General features: G+C 41.2%; 1 protein-coding gene across 3 annotated transcripts in view; it reads left to right on the forward strand.

Annotated features, from left to right (window-relative positions):
• Positions 1–14,816, forward strand: part of hspg2 (heparan sulfate proteoglycan 2) — a 521,654-nt gene that overhangs the window by 271,164 nt on the left and 235,674 nt on the right. For all 3 annotated transcript variants that reach the window (XM_059951673.1, XM_059951675.1, XM_059951674.1), the window contains exons 30-31: positions 12,338–12,387; positions 13,672–13,748. In XM_059951673.1, coding sequence (XP_059807656.1) covers positions 12,338–12,387; positions 13,672–13,748 — 127 coding nt within the window. The remainder of the gene's footprint in view (positions 1–12,337; positions 12,388–13,671; positions 13,749–14,816) is intronic.

Consider the following 14,816-nt stretch of genomic DNA (forward strand, 5'->3'; position numbering starts at 1 on the left):
AAATAAATTTGTTTTAATTGCAGGTGGGGGAGAGATGGATAAATAAAGCCGGTGTCTTTGATAGATGCCATCTGGTTATTCATGGCTGAAATTGAGACAAATGAATTAAGATATTTAAAGAAAGCAAAACAAAAATGACTTTCTGGACTTGTCAAATGCAGAACAACTGTTGCTGAAAGAGAAGAGAATGCTGGAGATATCCATTGATCAGGAGAGTCAAAACTGGCCATTCTGGAAATAAACAGGAAAGGTTGGTTATCTGAAGTTGATGAATTTCATCCCATAAGGGATGAGATGTGCCTAGAGCAAGAATTCCCAACCTGGGTTCCATGGACACCCTGATTTAATGATAGGAGTCTATGGCATAAAAATTATTGGGAACCCCTGGCTTAGAGGGAAGGCATTCCTTGAGTTTACCTCAGGTTTCGTTAGGACTGGGCAGGAGTCCAAAGACAGAGTGGGATTTAGATTTAGAAATAAAGCTACAAGCAGTTGAAAGCCCACATTCATTCTTACAAAGATGTGTTGCAAGAGAGCTACCCTATGTCCATTTGATTTCTCTATTGATCTGTAAACCACATTGTCAACACTGAAAGTGTTACACTGATTTGGAAGTACAGGTGAATCACTGCTTCACCCAGTAGGATTGTTTGCATCCTTGGTAATGGGAAGGGACAAGGTTAAAAGGCAGATGTTGCATCTCTGGTTACAGTATGAGGAACGTCTGGCAGCTCTTGGGCTGTATTCCCCGGAGTTCAGGAGAATGAGGGGGATCTCATAGAAACATTCCGAATGTTAAAAGGCCTGAACAGATTAGATATGGCAAAGTTATTTCCCACAGTCGGACAAAAGGGCATGACTTCAGGATTGAAAGATGTCCATTTAGACCTGAGATCTGGAGAAATTACTTTAGTCAGAGGGTGGTAAATCTGTGAAATTTGTTGCCATGACCGGCTGTGGGGGCCAACATTGGGTGCATTTAAGACAGAGATAGATAGGTTATTGATTAGCCAGAGCATCAAAGGGTATGGGGAGAAGGCAGGGGAGTGGGGATGACTGGAAGAACTAGATCAGCCATGATTGAATGGCAGAGCGGACTCGATGGACCAAATAGCCTACTTTGGCTCCTACATGTTATGGTCTTCTGGAAGTGTAGAAATGTGCTGCAAGAAAGGAAGTGGTTGGTAGATCCCTTTGGGCTGACGGGAAAGTGGAGTGGAGGATTTTACCTGTAGTAAAATCTCATTAACGGTGGAAGAAACAAAGCATGATCCACTGGATATGGAGTTTGGTAGTGAGCAACCCTATACATCCTCTGGCTTTGAGTTGAGGAGATGATAACAGAGATGCAGAAATGGTAGAAACACAGCTAAGAGGACTATTAGCCTTGGTGAAAATCCATGGAAAACGGGAGACATCTGAGAAACACCAATGACATCTTTGTTAACAAAGTAAAATATACTTCTGGGTTTCTCAGCAGGACAGGTCAGCTTCAGGCTTCTTGTTCCAATAAAACTTAGTGTAATCTCAAAGAACAATGTGTCACCTCCTAACTGGACACAACCTTCCAGGCTTGGTACTGAGTCCAACAACATCTGATAATCAGCAAGTTCCATTTTTATCCTAGCATTTGTTGCTTTTTATCCTCTGGTAACTTTGGGTCCTTATTTTGCCTGTACCTGTAAAACCTGTCTTCTTATCTTGAAACTATGTTCACTTGTTCAAGAACTTCTTGCTGAAACTAGCAAACAAATGTAACTATTACTTAGCTCCAGTGATATAAAGAAGTCTCATGAAGTTTTAATTACTTATCACAAATCTTCAAAGATTTGCTGATTTTCTCATTCATATATTCATATTGAGAAAGGACAGCTGATAAGTGCAACTTTCCTAACCTTTGTCAACTGGTCTGGCTGTTAAGAAAGTGAACTTCATTGACAGTGAGTATCACATTGTTGGCTTATAACCTTTAGTTTATCAGTCCATTTTTGAACAGACCACTTGTTAACACCTGTTCCAACTGCCATTGAGAAAGTTTGTTGAAACAATGCTTCGGCTGATTAGTCCATTGACTGAATGTACTCCCTTGGTGATGATTTCTTTATATGAAGATTTGCGAATTGGATGATATATGGTGAGTGTGCACCCCAGTTCACATTTCATATTAGAGGAAAGGTCATTGAAGACTATTGAACATTGGACACAGTCAGCGCTGTCCTGCATCTGAGATAACTGAATTCCAATATCAAATTCCCTTTCTGCTTGGCTTAATTCCAGCCTTTGGAGGTTTTCCATTCCCACCCCCATTCCCTTTGATTACTACAGGTATGATGGTCAAATACTGCCTTGTTATTGCACCTAACCTCTTGCATTTTGCTCCGTTGTTTGATTTTGGAACAAGGCTGTGAGAAGGTTTGTACCTACTGTAACTTGGAAGAAGAGGTCAGTCCATGATCCCTGAGTGATGTGTGCATTCAGGAAATTAAAGGCTATTTGCCAATTGTCAGCAAACAAAATCTTCTATCTCTTTTAATTAAATGGTTTTTCATAATCCTCAATTCATTCCATTCCAAGCTGTTAGCCTTGGACTTCAGGGACAGTTTAAAGGGGTGTGCTCAGACCTTCACCTTCCATTCATCTGCAGTTCATAATGCTTAGTGCCTACTTTGATTCTCACTATGGGAGTCTTACTTGTCTTTGGAAATGCAGGAACTTCATCCTTCCCTTACCACCCCTCTTGTACTTCACTCTCGGAGAGGATTTGTCATTGCTGTGACCGTCAAAGGGCCTGATTGAATACACTGGCCACCATGTACCAATGAGAGTGGGTGATACCTCTGGCTGTATATCCTGAGTAATACTGAGTGAACTTCCTGAGTTTCTCTGTTAAGGTGAATGATGGATAGTCCAACACAATACTGATTTGAATCTTGTCGAATGTGAGAAGGGTTTCAAGAGCCACTTGTTCAGACAAATCAGTCGCTGCCTTATCAATCAGCATTGATGTCATTAATCCAATACAACTCTTGTTTCTGGTGACCTCATGTTATTTCTTGGGTACTTAATGATAGTGGAATTGAAGGTTGGATTATAGTCACTTTCCCTTCTTCTGCAGTCATTATTTCACACTGTAACACGTTTTTTACTGGCCAGCATCAAATAAAGTTCTCAACTACCACAGGTTTGGAAGGGCAGCATCAGTATTGGAAGAGTTAGGAATGCAAGCAAGCACCATACTATCGGTGACAAGGCTCGATAATGAAGAGATACTCATTGCTTAGGTGACCAAACATAATTGCCTGCAATGGTTCCAACAAACGCCAGCATCTTCCTATGTATCATGTCCAACCGTAGCCACTGAAAAGGGTTTCCTAATGAGCCTCAGGGATGACTTTTTCTTGGACTGCTGTGTATCACAATGCAATCAAATACTCTCTCAGATTCAGGTAGGACTTCAGCCTATATTATGGCGTTCAGCCCTGGGGGTCATGACTGGATCAAGAATGTGATGAAATCTTGATCAGGTGGCTCCAGTGAAACTGGAGCTACATGTTGAATGAACAGGATATGAAGGATGTTATTTCATGACTTAGTCCTCCTATCAACTAATTAACTGAAAGCCAATTGATACATTCTACATTTAGCAGATGAGACATATCCAAGCCATCTTTTTCAAAGTTCGAAGTACATTTATTATCAATGCGTGTATGCATTATATAAACTTGAGAGTCGTCATCTTTATGTCTTTATAGTTGTCTTCTCTTAGTTTTTAAAAGCTTCCCAATCCTCTACCTTCTCACTATTTTTTATAAATTATACACCCTCTCTTTAGTTCAAAGATCAAGATACATTTATTATTAATGTATACATCGTATCTTTGAGATTCGTTAGCTTACAGACAGCCACGGAACAAAGCCACCCAAAAGAATGCATTTTAAAAAAAGACTGCCTAACACCCAATGTGCAAAGAGAAAACAAAAACAACTCACGCAAACAAATAGTGTTCTGAACTGAAGTCCGTCCACAGACCCTTAGTTCAGTGCAGAGCTGAGTATGCTGTGTTGAACAGCGAGCTGAATGGCCTGCCGCTCGCCTAGGACTCCAACACACTGAGCTTTTCAGTTTGGCCTGGTGCTTAAATCCAAACATCAGTTCTGTGGCTTCGATGTGCTATTGTAGCTGTGTTCCTTGTTGACTGGATGTTGCTCAGTCTTGCAGTTTTCTTCTGTGTCTCTTCAATTCCCTGATCATGTACTTTTTTTAGCACCATTTTTGATTTTTCTTTCATTCCTGCTTCATGTTTGCTCAAAAGAATTATTCAGAGTGAGGAACTCCATGTGCACACATGGAAAAGAGCATCTGTCCACAATCTTAGTTATGTAAATAGCTATGCCAAGTTTTAATCACAATCTTCTTTCCCCCTTGTGAGCAGACAGTTAAGGAAAGTGTTGAGTAGGGTATTCACGAATGATGGCAAACATCCGTTAAGCCCAGCAAAGGAAAGTTGATGGTCTGTACTTTGGAAAGTGGATAGAATCCTCTCTCAGGTGTCCCAATAGGTGGGTTCAGTGTAGGCACACACTGGTGAAGCAGGTGAACAAGATGAAATGTTGGCTAATTGAACCAAAGCTGTCAAGGTGATGTGATATTTCAGTATGTACCAGGCAGAGCCAATAGATAAAGGATGTAGTCAAAATAAGTTGCAAACAGAGATCAAATTTGAAATTTTAAAAGATGAATTACAGAAGTAAAAGATGAATTCCTGTCTGCTTTTGGGCCCCTTCATGTTCTTAACAATAAAAGTAAATAATGGCATAGGTTGTAATGGGCAGGGGTTGTCTGAGTACATTAATGATCTGGCCAGTTCCAAACTCACACAGTCGGACAAGCCTCAAACAGCAATCACTTTGACAGACAGAAACCAGCTTAACTTTTATTCTGTTTTCTCGTAAGCACAAGAGATTCTGCAGATGCTGAAAACTTGAGCAACACACAGAATGTTGGAGGAACTCAGCAAAGCAGGCAGCATCCATGGAGCGATGATACAGGCAATGTTTTGGGCCAAGACCCTTAATCAAAGATATAAAGGAAGGGGAAGAAGCCAGAATATGAAGATGGGGGAAGGGAATGAGTATAAACTGGCAGGTGATAGGTGAGACCAGATTTTTTGGGTGGAGGGGTTATACCAATTGTTCTGTCCATCACTAAAGGCAGGGTCTCCCAGTGGCTACCCATTTTCAATTTAATTACCCATTCCCATTCCAACATGTCTGCCCACGGCCTCCTCTACTGCCATGATGGTACCAAACTCTTGGAGCAACACCTCATATTCCAACTGGGTACCCTCCAATCGGATGGCATGAACATCAATTTCTTTAACTTCTGTTAATTTCTCCCCTCTCTCTCCCTCCCTCCTCTCTTTTTCTATTTCTCATTTCCAGATAGCCTCTCATTCCATCTCAAATGGGTATTACTTTCCTCTGGTTCCCCTTTTCCTTCCCTTTATTCCATGATACACTGACCTCTTGGATTCCTTCTTCTTCGCCTCCTTACCTCTTCTACCTATCTCTTCACAGCCCCTCCCCCACCCACTTACATTCCCCCTCACCTATCACCTGCCATTTCTTCTCCCCTTCTCTTCTTTGTCCCCCTTTTACATCTGGATGAATGACCTCAGCCCAAAACAGTTTATTCTCCTCTATAGATGCAGCTTGATTTGCTGAGTTCTCTGTTTTTGGTGCTTTATGATTTTGTTTATTTTCAGGTATTGTGTACTCCAGTTAATTGTTTCAAAACTTAAAGGAGTAATTGTAAATTTAGAGCACATTGAATTTGGGACTGCTATTTAAGTAATGTTTCTACATTGTGTTTACATTGACATGTGCTTTTCCATAAAATTTCCTTGTCAATAAAATTCCTAATGAAATCAATTGCCATTTCCACAACCTGATTTATTTAGCATTTTTTTAAAATTTGTGATTGTTGGGACATTTACATGGTTTTAACTTGGCAGTTACTATATATTGCCAGCTGGACTACTATCAAAGTTGTTTAGACTCTGCTTCGGTGAGTGGCCATATAGCTTACAAAATTGGTCCTTTTCTGCTGGAGCAATGCCTTAAAGCTGTGTTCCATTGTAGGTGGGCTACAAGCTAAGAATGGGGCTCAGTGAAATGACCAGCTCTCTCTGCATGTGTCCAAATTTCCTCTCAGGGCTGCTGCATCCATAGAGGCTTGTAGGATATCACGAGGTTCCTGGCCATATACTACTCTTTGCTCTTGTTAACCAGTCTTAGTGACATAGTGTCCACTGGGTTATAAATGACTGTGCAGACTCCAGGACCTCAGCCACCTACCTTCATGATTTCACTGGACAGAGTTCGGGTGTACTTGTTCCAGCCTGAATGTTTCTGCCAAATGTTTTGTACCTTCTAGCTATATGAGAGCCCAGGATTTACAGGATGAGGAAAACCAAGTCTCGTTTGTGTTCTGCCATTTTCAGAGTCTTATGGTACCATGATCATTTGCACAGTGGCTCATCAGTGCTGTCCAATGAACCCTGTTAATAAAGACAAAGTTACCAAGCCATGAGTCAAGTGAAATCTGATTGGTAACCATGAGTCAAAGGTCATCTGACCCTCCCAAACCTTCTATACAGCCCACGTGATTGAGACATACCATTGCAAAATATATTTTTCTGAACAGAGTCCAATTTGATTGTATTGCTTTGAAATAATGTATGAAATTAAAAAAAAACTTGAAGCAAGTTCTTTAGCCAAAAATGCACCCAGTTACATCAATCCCTTATTTTTGTTGTCTCTACTTTCCCATGAACTCCTCCATTTCCCCCACACATTCTACTACTCAACTACGAAGGTATATAAAATTATGATGGGTATAGATAGAGTGAATGCAAACTGGCTTTTTCCACTGAGGCTAGGGGAGAAAAAACCGGAGGACATGGGTTAAGGGTGAAGGGGGAGAAGTTTAAAGGGAACATGGGGGGGGGGGGCTTCTTCACACAGAGAGTGTTGGCAGTGTGGAATGAGCTGCCAGATGAAGTGGTAAATGCGGGCTCACTTTTAACATTTAAGAAAAACATGGACAGAATGAGAGGTATATGGAGGGATATGATCCAGGTGCAGGCCAGTGGGACTAGGCAGAAAAATGGTTTGGCACAGCCAAGAAGGGCCGAAGGGCCTGTTTCTGTGCTGTAATGTTCTATGGTTCTACTCACCAATGGCCCATTATTCTACTACTCCCATCATCTTTGCATGTGGCAGGGAACCGACAGAGAATGTGCAAACCAACAGTGCAGGAGCTCTTGACCAGTTGCGTCGCTGTGCAGCCCCAGATACTGGGCTGGTAGGTAATTACTCTGCTAAGCTGTGCAGGCAATGCTGGCCGTGTGAAAGAGTTATTCATCAGACTATCAGTCTTTTATTTGTGAGATTATAGGATATTAAATAATCCCAGTGGACCAGTCAGACAGTCCAATGGTTATCAATTTGAGAGTGGTGTAGTCTTCATCTACACTTAGCCCTTCAGTATAGATTGTAGTATTAACCTTACAAGAATGATTACTACTCTTGAGGAAGATAAATAACTTTTTTTTCTTCTGAAGCCATTTAAATAGGGCACTATCAATAATCCTAACATTCTGTGTCTGTGTGCATTTATGTTAAAGAGAATAACAGCAATAGATTGTGTTGAAAAGCAATTTTTCTCTGTACAAAATGTTAAATGATTACTGTTATTTTGCAGTTCTACTTAGTGCAGGTGGCTGTGAAAAAAGTTGTTCAGCTTGTGCCTGAAGTAGTCCAGAACTGACACCTCTCTCCTACTCTGCCATTACCTCACCCTAGTGCTTCTGTCATATCTGTGAGCTCTGGACGGGTTATATGATCGAGGCACTTAGAGCAGTTGAAAAGTAGCACAGTCAGCTGCTGCTTGCACCTTTTTACTTTCCTTTATTCTATTGGACTGTGAAATCCTGGATTTGTGTGGGAGGTTCCAGATCCAGGCTTAAACTCTGCAGTACACATCGGAGACATTGCCTCAAAATCAAAGAAGCCTTTTTGGCTACTGATTGTCTAAGCACAGGGAAAAGGTGATTCGGAGAGAGTGTCTGGTTGTGCCTTATAAATGGTAAGTTTAAAGCTCTTATTGATGCGATTGATCACCAAGTGATGGAAAGTGAACATCAGCAGGAAAGTCTAGTCGTCATCAATAATTTGTTAATCTGCCTTGTTATATAAAATACAATATCATTATTTTGTATGAAATGCAAAAAATAGAGTACTGAAGTATTATTATCTTCATAACTGTAGCTTCTAATACAGTACTTCATTAAAAAGCAAGGATGTTTACCACAGTTAATGTAATAAAGTGTTTGTGGCTTCAGTCCTGTTGTCTGGTGCAAGAATTGTTCTGGTTGGCTATACAGGTGCAGAGGGTAAGCCACTGATTTCAAGGTAAGAGCCTATGATATTTAGGGTGGCTGCTGCGCTGGTAGTTTTGTTTCTACCAATCTTTCCACACTCCTCGGAAGAGTTGCTTTCCTGGGCTAGTTGGACTTCAAGCTATCCTTATTACCTCTGGGTGCAGGTGGCTTTATAAGTGAATGAAATATTATGGGTATGAGCATGTACATACATGTGTGTATTTTTGTGAGTATGTTCTGTGTGTATGAATTAATGTGTCTGAGTGCTCATATTTGAATAGAATAGTCATTAAAGACTGAGACTTGCATATATTTCTTTATATCGACTTATGTAGCATGTTTATCTTTTGTCTCTGTTGTTTTGGTCGTCACAGTCCTGGATCTGTAGCTGTGCACATGTTGAACTGGTTTTCTCTAAATGTGCTTTATTTGGAAATTACTCATGGCATTCAGGTTAGCTGGGAGCTCTGGCACTGAAATACACATTAATATTGTTCCTGCATTTAGGGCTAATGACACAGTTTTCAGGCATCGTTGCATCATTAGGATCTTCCTGATACTAGAAATGCTTCTCTGGTCCTAGTGAACTGGGATTGAATGCAGTGTGATTCAAAGGTGTTTTCATCTAGCCCTGTGCTCTGTTTTATTCACAGAGTTATTATTCGATAATGTGGCCAGCATAAGTTGCTCCTGATCATGACTTTATACATTTATTACAGCTATGAGACAGGTCGCACAATTTAGGATATCTGAATAGTTACCTGGGAATTAAAAATGCAATTGAATAGCAAATCTGACATTTTAAGACCAAGTAAAGTGCATGACAGGAATGAATGAATTCTGAAGTAAGGCTGCTGTTATGTGGGTTGGTGCTGTTGCTCAAACGACTGACACACTGCTCATCAGGACCTAGGCACAGGTAATAGAGAGAAGATTAAATCTTGCTCCGGACTCTGGAAGAGTTGCTGTGCTGTGTAAAAAAAAAATGTTTATACGTCACTCCCTCAGTATGACATTTAATTTCTAGCCTTGGTTACTTGGCAAAGCATTGAAACCATAGTCAGTCAGTGAGTCAGTTAGCCAATCGTTCATTCCTTCATTTCCAGATCCAGCACGGAATCGGCCCTTCTGGCCCTTTGAGCCTCACCCTCCAGCAACCTCCGAAATCCACGATTTAACCCTAAACTAATCATGGGACAATTTACAGTGACCGATTAATCTCCCAGCACATTTTTGGAAAGAGGGAACTGGAGGACCTGGGGAAAACCCATGCATCCCACAGGGAAGAGGTACAGGGACTCCTTACAGAGGATGCCAGGATTGAACTCCAAACTCGAACACCCCAAGCTGGGATAATGTTGCGCTAACCACAACACTACCGTAGCGCCTCCCTGTAGTGATTCATTGTGGCACCACTGAGCCAAACTTAATAGTTGAGTGGATTATTATGAGACCCACAATTGATGACCACTTAACCCACTATGACCCTACACAACTTTTTCATATTGAATTAAAGCTAATTTTTATTAGAATATTTTAATCCATTATTACCAGCCCATAAATGAGATGACAACAAAACATTAAGTACAGATATGTTTAACTAAAGATACTCATAACAAGTTAAATTTAACAGGTCAAAGTTGGGGAGCCCTACAGGTGTTAAATAGTGCAAAGGAAATCCCACCAAGTACGAAAAACTCAGAATGAGCGGGATTGATAGAGAGTGGCAGCATGTGGTTCTGTAGGCTGGCATCCTCAGATAAGGTAGAGGACAGGGACTTCTTCAATAGCTGAGGTGTAATTTGCATGTCCTGGATTTGGATCTCTCTGTATTTGAATCTGGATTTGGATTTCTAGCAGAGGTTAGACATTTGTGATACACTGGTGAGCAGTTGCTCAGTATTGTGGAGTTGGATAGAAATGAGAGAAAAAGACTAAATTGTCTCATGGTAAAACACCCTGGTTGAAATTTGTGCTTTGGTTCTACTTTGCATAATTATGTAATAGTGATCAGCTGTTCATGCTTGAGGGGTAAAGATAGTCTCAAGGAGGTATCTGCAGGGGAAGGTTTACTGTGGCAGGCGCCTGGTCTCATTGCCCACTGTGATGCCCCTGTCAGGAATCTTCACTGACATTGCACTGATTTGCTGAGCAATGGTTTGCTTTGCAGATTACTCTATGTCTAGGTGGTTCTTTGTCAAATGTTAATGATTTCCCACAAGTTTTATTATGTGACGAGTACTCATCATCAGAACAGTTAATTTGTCTGCCAGTCTCGCTCCCTGATCAATCCAAATTATTGCACTTCTCTCTCTGATTTGCTGCATTGATTCCCCTGCCCTTTGCCTGCTGATGCTTGTAGCTGGTGCTGGCGGGTGTTGGTATTGTTGTGCTCAACTCTTCTGTTTTTCATATTTCCTACCTTGTGTTCTCTCCATGTTATGTTGGTGAGTGAATAAAATGACTGCTTTCTCCTTTGCCGTTGTGTGAAGTCAATAACTGGTAATCTTTAAAAGCCCTCATGTATGTTATTATGGTGAAACTGGAGCTGATTGAGTTTTGAGAAAGTATTGCTGTTTGTTCCTTGCTTGTTATTTTCCAAAATCATTCCAACTAAATTGTAAGTTAATGGTACTTTAGGGCTAATTGCTAGTTATGCTGTTGGTAATTATTAAATAATGACCATAAACAGATAAGAGATTTTGTGTCTAAAGTCCATAAACTTCAAGAGAACAGCTGAACATAGGAGGATCAACCCAAACCTACAATAATGGCATTGAGGTCCCCGCTAAAGCTAATCTACATTGTGGTTCACTGAGCCTCAAAGGACCAGCATGGTCCATGGTGTTGGTGCCAGCTCCTTGAAAGAATGTTCCATTTAATCCCATCTGTTGTATCGGGTTTTCTTCTGAACCTTCCTAATGATTCTGTTTCTGTCTCCCACTTCATCCTCCTGCCAGGATGAATACATGTCGCATGGTTACAGTGCTTCTTTTTGCTTTTTACCTTTCAAGTTTTACCTGATCCCTTCATGAAATTTCATTCTAATATCCTGGAGAAGACATTCCCAGCTCCTGTAGACTCCAGTTGTAACTAAAGCTTTGCCACCAGACCTACAAAAATGCAATGGTTATTCTGACAATAAGACAGAGGAGCAGAGTAGACCATTTGACCCCATAGTGTCTGCTCCACCATTTCCATCATGCTGATTTATTATCCTTCTCAACCCTATTCTCCTGTCTTCTCCCCGTAAGCTTGGTGCCCTGACTAACGTAGAACTTAACAGCCTCTGCTTTAGGTATATTCAATTACCTGGCCTCCGATAGCAATGAGATCACCAACTTCTGGTTAAAGATATTCCTCCTCATCCCTGTCATAAATAGACATCCCTCTATTCTGAGGCTGTGTCCTCTGGTCCTAGACTCCCCCACTATAGAAAACATCGTCTCCATGCCAACTCTATTTAGGCCTTCTGGAGCTGGATAGAACACTTTGTTTCACACAGCGTATTCAGTGTACTATGAATAGTTAGGACACAATTTATGCACACCTTGCTAGAACCAATAGCATTGGAAAACCTTTCATAGTTCATTTTGGTCAGGTGAGCTTTCGATAATAATGTCACACCTTTACCTTTGTGTCACTGCCCAGGATTCCTTTGTCAGAGATTGTTCTCTCTCGGTTGCTGAGGCCTTTTCATTGATACAGATCTTTAAATAGAATAAATCATGCCTTGATCTGTTTATCATTTTCTGCTACTTCTATAGGTAATGAACCAAAATAAAATCTCACCTTCATTAACACTTGTCTGTGGGCCCAGAAAAGTTGATGTCTAGATAGCTTTGCATTCTGTCTGAAGAACTGTTTCTAACCTGTTTACAATGCCTGTTACAGATGTGCTCCAGGATACACTGGGAATCCCGTAATTGGGCAACGTTGCATCAGTAAGTGTCAAAGCTTGGCAATTCTTCCCATGGCTTGTATTTTGTAGCTGACATTACACAAGGGTGTGGAGTTCTGCCAATGAAGCTCAAAGGAAGGAGATGGGAGAGTCCTAGGATGTCTGTATAAATTCAGCTGAGTGATTGATGGTCACAGAGGACATTGGGGAGGGAACTACCACTGATCTAAGGAACTCAAGAGGTCTGAAGTGGTTAGTAGCTTGCCAGCAGATCAAAGTACAAAACATCCACTAACCCAGAACTTAAGAAATAGCAGTAGGATTAGGCCATCTGGCCTACGAGCCTGCTTCAGCATTCTGCATTATGACTGATCTTCTAAATTAGTTTGTTTTTTCTGCACTGCCCCTATGTGCCTGGAATCCCTTGGTATCAAAAGATCTATTGATTTGTGCTTTGAATAAACTCATGAATTGTGGAGATCAGGTCAAGTAGCAGAATGGTTTTGAAAAACCCCACAGAAAAGAGCAAAGGGAAAAACATTAAGGAGAATTCTCAGATTGGCAGGATGTGCAAAATCTTTTTGAGGAAAGGGTGAGAAGATATTTATCGCATTGGAAAGCTCATGAGGAATTGTAAACTTACAACTTGCAACATATTCCTCAACCTTTGTGGCAGCAAGTTTGTTCACAGCAAATTCCCACAAAAAGGGAGTGAGATAATGCCGACCTGCTGAGTTCCTCCAGCGTGTTGTGCATGAGCCATAATTGAAGTAGGTTAAAAGAGATAATGGGCTGGGCGTGCGAGGTAACTTCCCTCCTGTGAGGTCCTTTATTTCAAACTGGTTTCGGCTAACGAGCTTTCCTCTTCTATCTGAAAGGCAGTATCTCTGAAGGTCTGGAATTTCTTCTGTGCTCTCCCAACATATCGGTGCTTGCTACGCAATTAATTTCTGGTGAAGGATTTGACTAGGTGACCTCTAATGCAGAAGTGAGCACTGCATCTTCCAATTTTCACTTTATTGGAGTCCCACACCTTGGCAAATCGTTACACCCAATATTTATCACATTCCCAACATCAACATTTTTTGGTAATTTTTCTTACTGCTCCCATTTAGTGATTTCCTAATTCTTTTTTCCCCCTGAACTGTCACGGTTATCTTCTCTGATCTGTACTTTCATTTTAAAATAAGAACAATTTTTTTGCTGTTCTCTAATCTAGAGAGACGCACACTGATGCCACTTTTTGATAATTAGGACTATGTTAATTCATGCAATCTTCATTAGCTTATAAATGAACGTACAGTGTTTGATTTGATTATTTGCTCAGTTGCAGACCGTTGTACTTGTGACTGGAGAGGCAGCACTGAAACTCAATGTGATGCTGATGGAAACTGCCCATGCAAGGTAAAATGTGTCTCCTTAACTCATTCAGATGTTTTGATTTGATATCAATACATTCCACAATATAATGTACTTTCAAATATTAGGACTAGTAAAAGGAATATATTTTGAAACAATATTTTCCTGGGGTATAAGGAAAGGAATTGCTGTAATCTGTCATCACAGATTGGGGTAACAGTTCGTGCCATTTCACCATCAGATCCAGCTTGGGAGCTGCTGTTTGGTCTGGTGCAAGCAAAAAGCTGCTTGAGGAACTCATCGGGTCAGCAGTACCTGTGGAAGCAAAAGTCAGTGGGTTGGATTGAGACCTGCATCTGGACTGAAAGTATACGAGGGAGGTAGTCACTGTAAGCAAGTGATAGGGAGGGTTGAGACAGGCTGCCAGGTTATAGGTAGATCCAGGTGAGTGGGGATGATGGGCAGATGGAGTGGGGTGAAGATTGTGATACAGGCTGGGGGGTGGTAGGTGGATCCAGTTGAGCAGGGGATGATGGGCAGATGGAGCAGGGTGAGGATTGTGATAGGAGGTGGTTGTAGGTGGAGACTACAGAGGTCTGCGGGTGGTGGCATTGATAAGAAAGGAAGGTATTGAGTGGAACTAGATAAGGGAGGGATGTCTGGCAGATGGGAACAGTAGTAGGAGGGGTTATGAGAATGTTGAGTAGATGGAAGCAGGTTAGGGAGAGAAAAGAAGGAAAGGTAACTGAGGGGATTTGGATAACTTGGTGTTCCTACCTTTGGGTTTTAGATTCCAGGCAGAGAGTATGTGTCAGTTATAGGCCAGTGGTTCTGCATGTGGTTTTAGTGTTGAGGTTAGTGGAGTTCTCACTGGTCTCTTGCCAAGACTTCAGCATGAACTGTGTCCCATTGTAGGTGTTACCACTTTACTGAGTCAGCCATACATGTACTGTGACTGCGAGCTAATCAGAGCTGAGCTAGGTCACATAATCTTCCGACTCCCTAAGGCTTTTTCAATACTTGCAAGGTATCTTTGTCTGCAAGAATAATTCAGGAGAAAGCAGTCTGGTCAATCAGCACCTCCTGAGTACTGCTGCTTGCCAGTGCCTTTGA

Source organism: Hypanus sabinus, chromosome 27 (assembly GCF_030144855.1).
Source record: "Hypanus sabinus isolate sHypSab1 chromosome 27, sHypSab1.hap1, whole genome shotgun sequence".
NCBI classification, from domain to species: Eukaryota; Metazoa; Chordata; class Chondrichthyes; order Myliobatiformes; family Dasyatidae; genus Hypanus; species Hypanus sabinus.